The following is a 16,087-nucleotide window of genomic DNA, read 5'->3' on the forward strand; positions in this document are numbered from 1 at the left end:
AGCAGTAAAAATAAAAAAAACAGTGTTTGGGTTGTCCCATGCTGGGTTGAGACTAAGCCCCACATTAGCAGAGCAGTCCATGTGCACAATCCTTGTCCTTGTCTCTGCACTGACCACTCCCTTCCTTCCTTCTTTTAGAGGGCCACATTGCCTCAAAAAACCCTGTCTGCTTTGTGTGAGGGACTTCATCTGGGAAAACTGCAGATTGTGTAAGGTTTTCTGCGTGGTGCTAAGGGCAAGGGTAACCAGCTGTCTGGAAGGTCAGTGCAGGTGCTTTGGCTGTGCACTTGCCAGTCTGAGCTGTGTCTTCACAGCACTGAGCTGGATGTTCACACAGGAAGCCAGCTAAACTGCAACCACCAACACAGCCAAGTCAAGATAGCTGTATATGCAAATGAGAAAGTGAGAAAGTGAGAAAGTGAGAAAGATCAGTCTCAAAACAGGACTGGGAGCTTAAGCTTGAACTCAGTTCAATCTTGCTTATTCAGTGTTGATCAGAGCTGGACAGAATCTGTGGTTTCCAGGCTTTGGAAAAGGCAAAATATTATAAAATTTATGTGCCAAAATTTGTTTCCTAGACACAGTAACTAATACACAGTAAACTAAGAAACTGGTTTACTTAGCAGAGATCACAAAAAACTATGTCCCTATTCTTCCGTTTCCACTTATATTTTTGACTGTTTGATCATCTGTTGGAGTTTGCACAACATACTGCTATCTATAGAGAGGAAAAAAGTCACAAAAGACTTCACAGCTGTCTACAGCTGTGTCCTATGCATGGTTGAACTCCATGGAGCTGCAAGTAAACAGCACATCTGTCTGCCAAGAGGGCCAAAGCCTCTGCTATTTTTTCTGCAGGAAAGAACAGTGCAGTACAATGTCCAAAGTACGCAGCTGAAATGTTTTGGGTACATCTAAGCCAGAAGTGCTACACACACTCAAACTATAATGAAGTGTATGAGGGAGCTCTTCCAGCTTCTTAATTTGAAATATCTTGTTGAATGCCTAGTTTTGCTTAATGCAAAATAAATGCTATGAGTATAAATGGACACAGAAGATAGCTTTGCTTATTACTGCTGGGGTAAGGATTAAAATAATACAAGACTCTGAAATTCTTACTTAAACATAAACACCCAGGAACAGAGAAAGAGTTTAGTTTTTGTCAGCATAAGGTCACAGCTATAATATATGCACAGATTCTGGTACTGTGTCTAGTGTTCATTAATCAGACACATAGTTCTAAACTGCATGATGAACTAGTAGTGTGAAATACAATTCAATTTTAAATTGTTTAGTGACCCTTGAGAATCACACACACACACACAAAATCAAAAATTTCTAATGAAATGCTTTTCCCTGTGAGAACTACAGCAAAAAGGACTTACATGCCATTGATCAGGACCTGGACTGGGCGGTTGTTGACGTGTTTGTCGCTTTTGTGTCGATTCTGAAAATTGGATCACAAGGTTAAAAGGCATTTCCAGGAAACCAAACACACAGGAGCCGTAGGCAGTTCATTAACATTTTAGGTTTCCACCCAGCTGGCTGAATGGGTCAGGCAGATTAGGGTCACAACTGAGTCAGTGTCCAGCACATGTTTACAGCAGTGACACAGAGTATAACCAGACTACAAAGGGCAACAGGCAACACTGGGCTTGCTCTTGGGGAGGAGGAGGAGGGTAGAGTCTTACATGTCACTTTAGCACAGCTCTGACTCAGCTGGCACTCCTCCCACCCACCTCAGTCTGTAAACACCAGAGAAATTAACTCCTCTGCTCTCATACAGAAAGTGGCCACTGATGTTCTGGCATTGCTCCATTGAACATCAAAATAATTTTAATAATGAGAGAAAACCAGATGCTAAACTCAGCTCTAATATCACTCTGTGAAGTCAACTGGGCTTCGATCACTAGCTCTGATGGCAGTAGACTTTGGCCAAAGCTGAGCAAGTTTGAAAAATCACAAGTGGGTTGAGCATTTGCTTCCTACCAAATTTTTTTTCCACCTACATTTTGCTAGATGACAGAGGATGAGTTTTCCAAAGTGGAAGCCTAAGAAAAGATTTCTGTGCCTGCATCCAGACATATCTATGAGTGATCACATTTTCAGACATGCTGAGCAGTTTCAAAGAAAGTCAATGGAGCTGCTGGGCTGCTCAGCAATTTGGAAATTCTAGCTCCTGTTTCAATAACAAACTGTAGATTTTGGGGACTTAATCTCAGACCCCATCTGAGTGCCTGCCACCATCTGTGTTTAAGCAGTTTAGTTCAGCTATTGTGCTAAAAAATCACAGTCCAACTCCAAAGCTCAGGTGAGAAATACAGATCTTACAAAATCATCAATGGCATCTTTGACTCCTGATACAGCCAGCACCAGCACCAGGGGCACCACTGTTGTAAACCAGGCCAGTGAGGAAATCTGAGGAATCAACTGTAAGAAGAAAAGACCTGAGTTAAGACATTTCCTGTCAGTGCAGAAAAACACTGCTTCCTAATGAAGCTGCAGACAACATTTTGCTATGATAACTGAATATAGAATAAAGACAGAAATGTAGCTCCATCCCTGATGTGTGACATCCCTCAAAGGTGGGAGAGGCAGGTAACCCATGTTTTCCTTACAAAACAAGCTACAATTAAAGTTAGAAAAATGGAGCAGTCAGAAAGTGCAGTGGGTTGGTCTTCCTTGTTGTTTGCAGAATCAGGATTGTGAAATCCCCAGGGTATTTCTTTGGAAGTACTGACATGGGCAAGCCTGCTGTGAGGGACTCAAGAGCTATCTGAGCAAAACCAGCTGTGCAGAGCCATCAGAAGCTTCTGTTTTTTGTTTCAGTAGCTTTTCACACTTTGCTGAAGTAAGTTTCACATCAATGGACATGCAAGATGCTGCCAGGACTGACCTTGCTCTCCCAAGAGCAGCACCATTTTTATTTCCTACATCTTTAACTTTGAGAGGGCCAAATAAGTGAAGGTGATTCTGTTGTGCCATCAGTAATGCAGAGGGAGATGTCTCACCCCCACACAGTTGTCCCCTTCCCCTAGAAGCACAGCACTAGGAATGGAAGCAATGTGAAACCAGCATCAGTGTCCCTCAGCTTGGATCTGGGAAGTGTCAGCTCCATGTGTGTTGTGAAGTTGGCATTTCTGCCCTGTCATAACCCAGATGCTGCAGCCACCACAGCCCTGCTCAGCTGTACAGGCTACAATAGTTGCCTTCTCACCTGCCTCAGAAAATGCATGTCCCACTGGTCTGTGACAAAGGAGGGGGACACAGAGTCCCCACAGCCTGCCCATCATGTCCCCTCCTGATCCAGGAATGGTCCCACAGGGATGGAGCGAGGAAAAATAATTAAACAGAGCAATAGCTAGACTAATGCCTGCCCTCTTTAGGCTACCTTGATGTAAAGAAAAAGCTGTGTGTTTTTATATATAGTCAACCCTAGATGGCCCAGCAAAACACACTGTGGAAAAACTTAAGGCAAATACATTGAAATACTATGAATTTGACAGACAAACAGCTAGAGTGCAGTACAACAACGCAGGAACTGTGCTCTCAGCTTAGCTGAAAAGACACCTTCTCTTGAAAAATATACATGCACTGAAATTTTAAAAATTCATTCCCTGTAGAAAAGCAAAAAAGATCGTATGTGGTTTGCTGAAGGCTTAAAGCCTTTTTAAAGCTGAAATTTTAAAAAGAAAAGCATTTGAAACAGGTTATTTTGCAAATTTGCGTGCAGTGAAAGGGTCAACTATAAAACACTGAGCTTGAAACATAATCAAAATTATACCCTTCTTTTGATAATGTGTGTTCTGATATGACTCAGCAACTGCAGACTACACAGCAAGGTGCAAAGGGGCAGAAATCCTGATATCAATTTATCCAGTGCATTCAGCTTTCAGGGTATCATTAGCAAGAGTGATGAGCAAAGTGCAACTCAATGCCATTACAATCCACAGGGTTCAATGGTGCTGCCAGTGTCTGACACACTCCACACTGGACTCCTTCCTCACCCTGGAGAAGGCAGCAGCTTTATGCAAACTAGCCACAACCTTGAGTCCTTCTAATGTTAACTTCTTCCTTCCCAGAGAAACACCACAGGTTACACAGGTGGTGTCCTTCTTGCTGTTTCCTTGTGGAATTCACCTTAAAATCTATGGGTAAGAGACAGCTTAGCTTTATACTGCAGGTTGAGTAAGTAATGCAAATCTGAGGACAGCCAGGAGCACTCAGATGTAGACCCAAAGGGATAGTAGGGCAGGGCATGCACAATTTGTTGAAAACTAATTAACTTTTTTTTTATTCATTTAGTTCAAACCCTCATATCCAAAGGTAAAAGAGAAAATTGCTTTTTTCTGCCCTACTTTCTATGTACTGTAAGATTTTACTAAGATGCTAATTCACACCAGGAATATAGCTTGCACTTCATTACACCTGTCAAACATAGACTGGCTTTGATAGCAGAGAACAATCTGCTGGAAACAACATAGTGATTTCATACCTGCAAAATCAGCAAGAAAAGGAAGTAGGCATTGGCTATTCGCTGAAACTGTTCAAACAGGTTGAGAGGCAGGAAAGTGAAGAAATTATATTTCGATGTTTTAATTGAATTGTTCTGTTGGGAAAAAAAATGAAAATAAGTAGGATTGGTAAAACAGGAAACAAAATTACAGCACAACACATTTCAACTGTGTCTTGCTTATATTTAGCAATAGCATTGTTTCCAACAGCAGCTCAAAAAGGGTTTCCTTTTTCCCCACACAATCATGCCAAGTCTGGATAAACAGAGAATTCCTCTTGGAATGGGTGAAAACATGATGATCAGCTTATGCCAGTGCTGCTGCAGGTAGATAAACTTGTATGTAGCTGCTCACAACATCTTCCCTTTATTAATAGTCTTCTTACTAACACAGTGCACAAAGCAAATTGAGAACTGTAACCAGACGATGACAATTTAGCTCTTAGCATCTACAAAGCAGGGTTGGAAAACACATGCCAGGTCAACCATCTGTAGCTTGTTTGATGCTTTGAAATACCCATTGGCTGGACAACCTTGCATGAGGTATATGTCCTCCCAGGAGCAGGACATTATTATTATCATTTTCAGCTCATTCAGCAAACTTTCAGCTCAGCAGCTTCAACGGGTGGTTTGTTTCTATTCCACAAAAATAACTTGGATGTGGCATTTTGCAAACAGTCACTGATACAAGAACTCACCATTTCAGTAAGCAAGCTGCAGCTCTGTTCCCTATTTCCAGTTTCCTTTTCTAATTGTGGACAGCCCCTGCAGCCACAAGAACTGGCTGCTCCCCAGCCTGTCTTCTGCAAGCCACAGAAAGACCTAAGCTTGATATTGCAGAACTGGCTATTTTCTTCCCCAAAGGTCAGAGCAGTCTGGTCCAATACTTGTCACTACCCAGACAGGCTCAATCCATCATACTGACCCACCAGCTACAGCTGTCTCTAGCTTTCAGGTGTGCTAGACCATCTTTTCATGTGATGTTTAACAGGCCCTGGTCCAGATTTAATCCTGGAAGGATGAATCCCACCTGTTGTAAAAACATCCTAAATTTTTACCCCTAGAAGCTCTCCAGACAATGCCCATTTAAGCCTCTTTCAGGGAATATAAACTGTGACAGCACAAGGAGGCAGATATGAAGGACACCTGAATTCCATAATAAATAGCCTGGTGCAACAGCAGAGAAAGTGGTGATTGTGGTATTTGTAATAGCCTTTAGATATTGCTAAGCTGGTGGGAGGACAGGAGCTACTAAGTATGAATCACAGCCTACTTCTTATCCATGCATTAATCCAAGATCTCAACATCTACACTGACATGCATCAGCATGTTTCCAGTACTAAACCAATTATTTCAGGTTACTATTGAAAGGTATGTGTGGGGGAAGCTATTCCATTTAAGGCAGTTATTGGATTTCTCTGTGTTCAGACACACATCACAGCATATGTTCTTTAGCATTAAAATCATGTTTTATCCCTTGGACAAATGAGTAAATCTCTAAAAGGGCAGGAATGAAAACAGCCTTCATAGAAGAGCTAGCCAAATCCTCCTGTTGATTGCAGTCTAACAAGAAAATATATTTATCAGTGATCGTCATATTCACTGTATTGCCTGTCTCCTGGTATCATGTAGCCACCTGTAAGTGGTTCACTCTGTCTGTGCCATGACATGTAATTAAATTTGGTTTATTTCAAAATCCTTAACCGTGGGGTGTATGTTGTGGACAGGCTCCATGGGCACTGCTGAAACAGAAGCAATGGAATAACAGCATCCTCTGCAAACCCAGCATACTGGGAACTAAATTCCTTGACAAGGGTGTGTCCATCAGGCACAGAGCCTAGCAGATATTTTAATAAATGCTGGACCTCAATATATAAATCTGCCCACTATTCTGAGGAAAAGTGTCATGACCACTTACTTAAAGAAAAAATAGAAGATTGTTGCTGCAGGAAAAAGTAAATGCAGGGACTTGACCTTTGTGCGTCAACAGATTTCAGAGGGTCACATATAACATGGGAAAAACTACTTGGTAAACACTCAGATAAAGTTTATAATTCTTTGCCTGTGAAAATCTCAAAGGGGAATAAGAAAAGAATGGGAGTGGTTTATTTCAATTCCTGCCTTCTATTTCTGTCCATTAATTACGTCAGGAAGATCATTGAATGAACCACAGCCATTCATTTTATTTCCTATTGCCATTAGGCATGGTAAAAACCCCAGACATAACAGCTTCCAAATGCTTAACTGCAGGAATCTGGATAACCAGTGTTTTCTCCATAGTTGCTCAGGATCATGATATTGTTAGGCACATACAGTCTTTTGAGACACTAGAGCACTTTACGATAGGGATAAGGACAGGGAGTATTATCATGGATCTTCTCATTATTCTAGAATTGATAATTAAAATTAATCACCAGGAAAAAAAGATCTTATAATTACTATAAATATTTCTAATTCAACACATAACTTGTTCATGGACCTCAGGGGCTAAAGGCATATCAATAGCAAATTATAATGACAAACTAGAGAAAACTTCACCCTTTCCAAATCAGAGCTCTGCATTTCCACATCACAGATACAGCTGAAGCACTATGCAAGGTACCATATAATCATAGAAACATAGAATGGTTTGGGTTGGAAGGGACCTTAAAGATCATCTCATTCAAAATCGCCTGCCATGGACAAGGACACCTCCCACCAGACCAGATTGCTCCAGCCTGGCTTTGAACACTTCCAGGGATAGGGCACCCACGGCTTCTCTGGACAACCTGTACCAGTGCCTGAGCATCCTCACAGCATCCTCTAAACCCAGCCTCTCTCTGAAGTCATTCCTTTGCCCTGTCTACTACATGCCCTTGTAAAAAGTCCCTCTCCATCATTCCTGTGGGCTTTCTTCAGGTACTGGAAGGCCACAGTTAGGTCACCCTGAACCCTTATCTTCTCCAGGCTGAACAAACCCAATTCTCTCAGCTATCAATTATGTTTTCAGGAATACTACAGGGCTGTGTGCTTTGATGGCTCAGGCTCTTGGCCAGCTACAGGAAAATCTCAGTTGGCCTCTGCTCTTGATCTTATCCTATTGTGTGATGCTTAACAGCATCAAACCCTGTCACTCTTTAGAGCTGGACCAGAACCTGGACCTCCCACCTCTGGGGGTGGGAGGGATGCTACAGGAGCCTGCACCATGGCAGTGCATTAAATAGTCCACATACAGCCATCATTTCACAAACAATGCCTCTAGCACATCATCTGCCTCACTGTCCCCACACTCTGCCATAAGTGGGGAGACTCCCATAGAGAAAAAGTCATGGAGAGGAATAATCTTTGTAACAGCAATTAGGCAACTTCCCAGATAAGAGTTCTATGGGTAAGCACAGAGATGGGGAGCTTTACATTTACTCCCTGATCTGCCCTATCCTCTGGCTGCCCAAGGGCAGCCCCTGCAGGCACCTGTGTCCTAAATGAGCAGATCTGAGCCTGGTTACCCACAGTCAGCCTGCAGCTCTCCAGATGCAGAGCTTGACACCAGAGCAATGTTGTCTGTGGGTGAGGGATTATTCTCATCTGCTCTTTTCAGGGGCTAGATTCACACCTCCTGGAGGTGTGACTCCACCAAAATGCTGTTCCTAAGAATAGTGCTCATCTCTCCACAGTTACACAAGTCCAGATCTGGTGGATGAGCTGTTACTTTGGGGGTGTTTTCAGAAGCCCGCCAGTGACGTCCAACAGCAAGCAAAACTCAGCAGATGGCTCCTACCTTAGATCGCTGAGCAAACAAATCATCTCCTTGCCATAAAAGTCACTGGAAATGAGAGACATTGATGCTTTTGTGCCTAGATTACAGGGGCTAAAGGGTATGGCAAGGTATTGACCCTCTGAATTTATACCCCTGGCTCAGTGACATAATAGTTCCCAGCAGCTGGACAACCTAGCCATATGTAAATTTTAGCAAGACTTTGGTGACCCCAGAGGGAGGTGTTATGCCACAACACTTAATAATTTCCCTGGTACTTGTGTAGCACAGACCAATGGAACAGCTGAACAGCCAAAATGTCTTTCCCAGGAGTTTTGGTAAAGCCTTGTCAAGGTGGTGGCAGAAGTGCAATTCCATGGCACTCTGTTTGACTGCAGCAGTGCCACGGGAAAGCAAACAGGAGCCATAAGCAGAAATGTGACCAAAAGGGCTGTGAATGTGCTCGTGAAAAATTCTAATAAACTCATGTAACAGTGCATATGCTGCCACCAAGGCTTTGTTTTCACAGGGAGTACGAAACAGTCAGACCAGATCAGTTTTAAGACTCCCAAATTCACTGACTTATTCCTGATGGCAGGCAGCAGTCCCAGCTCAACAGAAGACTGATAAAGGCCAAAACGATGTGGTGGTGTTAATCTGGTCCCCGTAAAAGTCCCTGTAAAAAAGTAAATTCCCAGAAGTAACAGAGTGGCCAAACAGCAGAAATAAAAATGTCAGTTTCCAAAATACAGTTCTCTTTTCTTCCCTTTTCTTTCTTTTTCCTCCCATTTTTCTTTCCTTTAAACAGAAAAAAATACAGGAATGTCTTACATATGTGACCCCTTGACCCTCTCTTGACAGCACTAATGAAGTGAGTTCCAGGATCTCATCACATGGTGGATATGCCAGGAAAATCTGCAGGAAAGCGTGACCACTGGTTGTGTTTTCCTATGCTGTTCCTTCAGTCTGGTGCCACCCCATTACTGAGCAGTTAATCATCAGTGTGGTGAATGTCCTTGTCACGGGAGTGCAAAGGAGGGCACAGGGCTGGCATGGCTTGACAACATCATGTCATTGCTCACATCATGTCATTGCTCACAGACAAGCCAAGCACAGCACCTAAAGGTCTTGGCTCTAGTCAAGTCCCCTGGGACAGCTCCGTGCTCTCCTGTGGCCTGGCTCAGTACCTGAAGCTGCTGCTGGGCAGGAAGGAGGAAAGAAGGTGAGGGCAGAGCACAGCTGAGTAGTGCAAAGGAGACAAACTCCAAACTACTGGCTTGTTTTCATTGTGGTCTCACACAACAAGACTCCCAACCAGTGCGACAGGAGTATTCTCTCCGTGAGACTTAACCTGATGAAGAGTAGAGGACTTGATCCAAAGGAGTCTATGGACTTCACTGAAGACCACATTTGGCACAGCTCAATATTTATGTGCTTCCCACAAACCCTGTCCAGAGCTCAGGAGTTCACTTAAGCTCAGCCTTGAGCCTTCTATCCTCACCTGAGTCCCCATCTCCAGACTGCCACCTGTCCTAGTTTCCAGGATATATCTATCCAGCTCTACTTCCTTGATGGACCCAGAACCTCTGGTGTAGATTTGTCTTCAGTCCTGTCTCTCACCACTTCTGCCTGGGCTCCCTAGGAGGGCCCTGGACCTGGTTCATCACCTCACCTTGTCTGGAATGGTCAGGATGGACCCCATCACCAGCATCCTGCCCTGTCCCTGCCAGCCAGATGCTGCAGGACTGCACTCTGGTCAGTGAGAGCTCTGCCTGAGCTGGCATCACCTTCCCAGCTTGCCCCCTCTCGTAGTACAGCCCTGCTCTGGCTGCTCCCTGACAGTGCCTCAGCTGCCCTTTGGATGAATCCAACTTACACCTTACTAAATGAAGGAGCACAGGGGTATTGCTGCTGTAGCTATTCTTTCGGGGACTGCTGAGCACACTTTTCACTTCATCAGACTACACTCCCTTCAGCCTTGAGTGTGAGGGACACTGGGAAACATTTGCAAGCTGAGACAGGAAGAGAGGGCAGCTGGTGCCACAGCCCTGACCACACTGATAAGGTCCTTGAGGATCACCCACCAGGCAGCCTCCTGAGATCAAAGCATGCAAGCAGAGGAGGCGGAGAGGAGACTGGGCCACTAATAGATCTCCCTGCTCTCCAAATAAATTTCAAAGAGATAAGAACCCAGCTGGCTGATCCAGCCCAGGGCAATGTGTATTGGCTATAGGAAGTCATATACATCCCTCCTGTTTAACTAGTGACTTCATCAGGTGACCCGAGTCCAAGCAGCCCCCTTGCTGCTGGTCCTGATGAAAGAATGCTGGTTTGACCTGGGTCCTGATCCAAGATGAAATTTGTCATTGACTCATAGGCCTTGCATTTCCTTTCCTATTGTCTGAAAGCCAATTTCAAAGTTGTTTTCGCAGCCCTTCATGACGTCCCAGTGCAGCTGTGCTAAATTCCAATGTGAAAGCAAAGAATTAGAAAGGGAACTAAGATCAGAGCAAACATTAAAAGCCTTCAGAAGAGATTGTCCCCTCCAGAGTGTTGATGGATAGCCCATCGTGGTGGACACACAGAGGCTGTCCCCTCTGTAGCTCTGCTGGGGAGAGTGCAGACAGATTAAGTTGATTAAAGTCCTTAAATCTCGCTATACCACATCTGCCACCCTGCGTTCCACTTTATTTCAGTCTTCACACAGACAAACCTCTTTCTGAATTCAGGAAGGATTATTTTTTTCTGCACTGTGAATAAACACAGGTTTAGGACTTCACTTTTCATTTTTACTGACCTATACTGAGCCCTTTTCTCTGCTGCTCTAAGTGCCTTTTCATGCCACTCATTCACACCTAGTTTCTGAGTAATTCCTACCTGATTTTGTGAGCTGGTGGGTAGTGTACATACCTTCCCACTCAGCCCTTCCAGTGAACCACACATCACTTTGTTTTAAAGTTTGTTTAATTTTTCTAACCCTTCTGCTCAACTACTGAGGTCTCAGGGCTGGAGAAGTGTGGCAGGCAGGGACACACTGCAGTTTAGCATCTCCTGTATTTTCTGGCAGCTCTGGGAGGTAATTTGGAATTTGGCCTCTGAAGTCTCCTGCACTGTGATGGAGGTGGACATGCCCTTGCACGCAGGGGCAGACACGGCTTTCCCTGGTGCAGCAGCAGTTCCTGCAAAGCTGGTTTGAGCCATTCAGGAGTCTTGCTTCATCCCAGGAGGGCCACCTTCGAGCAGCTGCCAGAGCTGATGTCAGACTCCACACACAATAGACTTTTCAAGTATTTATCAGTTCGTCTCTTCTCCATTCACAGATATCCTGGAGACTTTGCACGGGCAAGGGGCAAAGTCCCACCAGGAACAGGGATATTCAGGGACAGCACACCCACCTCTGGTTGTACTTTCCTACTTCCCTGTTCTCCCTGTGATAAGAAGGACAAAACACCTCTGTACCTTTGATCTATTCCTACATAATAGAAACTGTCCTTTTAGTGAAAGGCTCAAATCTTCACACCAGGGGGAACATAAATCCTGGCCTCAACAATACACAAGTAAGTCAACACCTCGGCTTGCATTTCCCTTTCTTTTTCCTTATTGGCCTTTCTCAGCAACAGCCTCACCCTAAAGAATTTAGCGCCTCACCTAGCTTTGTTACAAGAACCTGTTCTATAGGTTTTATGGCTAATGTTGCCTTACTGTATGAAGAAATCTGAACCTCACTCCTGTGACTTTCACTATCTAAAATACTTTTAAAGCTTTGTTATATTGGTGTGTTTCCTTTGGATCGTAGTGGTCTTCTCCCCCTGAACCACATCCTAGTGCTTAGCAGTGCAACCCCAACATGATGAGACAAATCTGAAGGCGAGGAAAGTGCCCAAATTTAACTCTTGCCTGGAAGAGCTAACTTTCAGGAGCATCATGGATATGTTATGGGAGGATGCCAGAAGACTATCTCCCTTTTTGTCATTTCCACATTCTTCAGCAATCTACAGCATGGGATCTGAAGTAATTTATGAGCAAGGTTAGTTTTTTCATCGACCACAGTAATGTGGAGTAATTAAATTGAACCTTTGCAAGGACTTATTGGAAATAAGCAGCCCAGGAAATTATATGCAGCCTTGTACAGTTAGAGCAGTTCTTGCATCACTACCTAAAGTCTGTTAGTACCTCACCACCCACTCACCACTTCAAAGCTCATCTCTTTTTGGGCAGTTTCCTGGATGTTCTAAACCTCAGTCTACACAGGACTCCAGAAATCAGAAGCCACAGCTGACTAAAATGAGAGGTGTGACTACCAAAACTGCCAAGTTTTAGCACATTGTACTGAGCTGGCTTTTTGGCTGCCTTCACTTTATCACCTAATCACAGACTTATGGAAATTCTGTAGTGTTCTCAAAGCTGTCTATCTAATTGTGGCTATTTGCAAATCCTTGGGACAATCAAGCAATCAGCTGGGAAGCTGTGTCATGCAAAGTCAGTTTTCTGAATGGCTTTTCACAGAATGAGGCCTGGAACCAGAAGAGTTGCTCCTTTCCTCTACCCTGCCCATCTCCCTCCTACTGTTCTGTCCCACTATGCACATAGCAATCATTCAGTGGAAGATTACAAAAATAAGTGTAGTGGCAATACCCACCCCAGCACACTACTGACAGGTTGTGTGCAAATCAGGTTCACTTCCCCAGTCTCAAATCACCAGTCTTGGTAAGACATATATTCATGCTGCATAGTACTTCACATATATATACTTATATGCATTTCATATTCAGGACACAGCAGCTCTGGATCCTGGGACTCTAACCAATGTTGTGTAGTTTGTGGATGAAAAGTGACCACTGAAAACCACCATGTTGTTGCCATTAGACAAACCTGCTGGCAAGTCAGACTGTCCCCATCACAGGAAACTAGTGTGTTCTAAAATGCATCATTTTTTCAGCTCTTGCCAAGAAAATACTTGTGATGTTCCTAAACCAAAACAGGATTCAAAGAAGCTCCTGAGTAACTGAATGATTAATTTCACCACTGGAATTCAGATATTCAAAGCACAAAAATTCACAAAATTCACTTTGGTATTAATTGGCCACTGCAAACAGTTTGAAAGAATGCAGCTTCAGGATGGCCTCACAGAGGGGATGTCCCTGCAGGCAGGCAGGACAGATCTAGTGGCTGAAATAACCCTCCTCTACACAGCATCAGAAAATGGTCCACAAGCTTTGGAAATCAAGTTGCCAAGGGCTCCCTGGTGAATTAGCCTGGCAGACCTGGGACACAGCCAGCCTGTGTCAAGGCCAAATTTGGAATCACAGATTTCACAGCACAAAGTGAACCTAAGTAGGCTGCTAAGAATCTGGCAGAAAAGCTGGCAGAAAGCCACAAGGGCCAGATTCAAAAACCTTCCTGACACAGATGATTTCACTGCAAAAGCTGAGGAACTGACACATTTCCTTTCATGTTTTACTTTAAATGGAGACAAATTTCCAAGGAAAACTCCTCCCAGATTCCGTTATTGAAAGGCCTTGGAGCCTGATCCTGCAAACGCCTTGACTCACAAATAATTTTCTGGAAGTGTGCAAAGTCACTGTGTCATGCTTTTCCAGAAGCACATCTCCTCCAAATGCCCATTTTTCAGGCTGACTCAGCAGCAATCCACCTCTGATGGTTCATCTGGCTTGTGTTTGCCTGGTTTGCAGAGCCAAAGCTGGCATGCAGTTCTGCTCACCCCTTTGAAATCACACTCGAGACATGAAGCAGATGCAGCTACATCTGTGACTACATCTGCACGAAACAACACACGCTGGTTACTCACAGCATATTCAAACTGCAGATTGAAATCACGGTTGTTTGCTTGAAGTTGTCTCTCTTCCTCTGCAAAGAAAAGGAAAAACACATCAGTCATGCTGGAGGGTAAGCAGAGTCTACACAGATGTGGATGAAGCATCAGGAAGTGCAAGCAGAGCTGCTAGAAGGGAATGGCACAGTGAATCAGAGCCCTGTGCCAACAGCCACAGGTCAGGGACCTGGGGGTGCTGGTGGCCCTGGTGGAGCTGCACTCTGGACTGGTACCATGGCACTCTTAACATCACACAACAAATCTCCTCTACCCACCACTCACTGCAATGCCAGGGCCTCGTCAGGTTGTTCACCTTCTGGGTAGGAATTCCCACTTAACTACTGGTGCTCACTCTTCCTGCCCTGCTCCTTCTCTTCCCCCTGAAGTCTCTGGAGCTGTTGCCATCAGCCTACAGCTGGTGCCCTTCTTCCAGTACAGGAGCATTTCTGAGCATCATCCCACTGATGAGACACCATCACCACAGCTCTCATGAAATCAAAAATTACTGGAAGGATATCAAAAGGTCATCAAATCTGTCCTTTACCTCTAGTCTGGGTCTTGCCTCTCTCCCCCAAAAATGACATAGAAAGTTCCAGTGACACCTGTTCTTCAAATACTTATTCCAGGACTGAAGTTTCCTCCCCCTAGGGCAGTTTTTGCCTACATTATCTAACGTAAAACTCATTGCTTCAATTTCAAGAAATTTTGTCTTCTCTCAGGAGGGTCAAAGGTGATCCTCAGCTTCTCCTAAGTTCCTTGTGCTACTTGCCAAGGATTCAGAGTACAGATGAGTGAGGGGATTGTCCCACTCTGCTCTGCACTGGTGCAGCCTCACCTCAAGTCCTGTGTGCAATTCTGGGCACTGCAGTATGCAAAGGTGTAAAAGCTGTTAGAAAGAGACCAAAGGAAGGTGATGGTGAAGAGACTGGAGGGGAAGCCACATGAGAAACACCTGAGGTCACTTGGCCTGTTCAACCTGGAGAGGAGTAGACTTAGGGGAGACCCCATCCCTGTCTACAACTTCCTTGGGAGGAGAAGCAGAAGGGCAGGCACTGATCTCTCCTCTGGGTGCCCAGTGACAGGACCAGAAGGAATGGCCTGAAGCTGTGTCAGGGGAAGTTTAGGTTGGATATCACAAAAAGGTTCTTCACCCAGAGGGTGGCTGGGTGCTTCCTCCCCAGGAAAGCAGTCACAGCAGCAAGCCTGACAGAGTTCAAGAAGCATTTGGACAATGTTCTCAGGCACAAGGTGTGGTTCTTGAAGCTGTTCTGTGAAGGGATTCTATGAGTCTGTGATTCCAAGCTCACTACGTAGTAAAGGCTGTTGTGTTTTACTCCAGCCTTCCCAAGGGTAGGCAGCTCCTGTTTCTTCAGTCTTCTTATGCATTAATCCATGAGTAGGAGCATCACTCTTGGTGCTCTCCGGTGGAATTCCCAGCTAGTTCAACCCATTCTGGATGAATGCCCAAAATGGGCCATGGTTTGCAGCTGAGGCCCTACCAAAGCTGGCCAGGGCACAAGGGACATGCAACTTTCCTTGCAGACATTGCACATCATGCATAATAATTCACCCAGGAGTAATTTAAAGTAAAATCCTTATGCACCACAAGCACACTGAGGATAGCTTCTCAGAATATGATCCATTTTGGCAGATCCTTTCTGGCAGAGCCAGATGCCTCATCAGGCAATGCAAATCTTTCATTTGTCCTTGCTGAATTGCATCCAAATTCTTTCAGACTATTTCTTCAACTAGGCAATTCCAATCCTATCTTTCAGTGTGCTTGTAGTTCCTGCCAGCGTGGTGCCATTCACAGATGTACTAAGTGTGTTCTCTATTCTGTCAGCCAGGATGTAGAAGTAAATATTGAATACCAGACTCAGGATGGGATATACCCCTGACGAATCTTTTGAGTTTCCTAATCAGTCATCAATATCTATTGTTGATGTCTTTTTTTTCCTGAAAAATCTGGCACTCACTGTTTTGTGACTTTATCTCAAGCATGCATCTC

The 16,087-nt window shown here is 44.4% G+C and overlaps 1 protein-coding gene across 4 annotated transcripts in view; it reads right to left on the minus strand.

Moving 5' to 3' along the window:
* LOC130264738 (phospholipid-transporting ATPase ID-like) overlaps nt 1–16,087 on the minus strand; it is an 83,491-nt gene that overhangs the window by 39,445 nt on the left and 27,959 nt on the right. For all 4 annotated transcript variants that reach the window (XM_056513188.1, XM_056513190.1, XM_056513189.1 and 1 more), the window contains exons 3-6: nt 14,056–14,114; nt 4,496–4,609; nt 2,332–2,430; nt 1,386–1,447 (exon numbers count right to left, since the gene is read on the minus strand). In XM_056513188.1, the coding sequence (XP_056369163.1) occupies nt 1,386–1,447; nt 2,332–2,430; nt 4,496–4,609; nt 14,056–14,114 (334 nt within the window). The remainder of the gene's footprint in view (nt 1–1,385; nt 1,448–2,331; nt 2,431–4,495; nt 4,610–14,055; nt 14,115–16,087) is intronic.

Source organism: Oenanthe melanoleuca, chromosome Z, assembly GCF_029582105.1.
Source record: "Oenanthe melanoleuca isolate GR-GAL-2019-014 chromosome Z, OMel1.0, whole genome shotgun sequence".
Lineage (NCBI taxonomy): Eukaryota > Metazoa > Chordata > Aves > Passeriformes > Muscicapidae > Oenanthe > Oenanthe melanoleuca.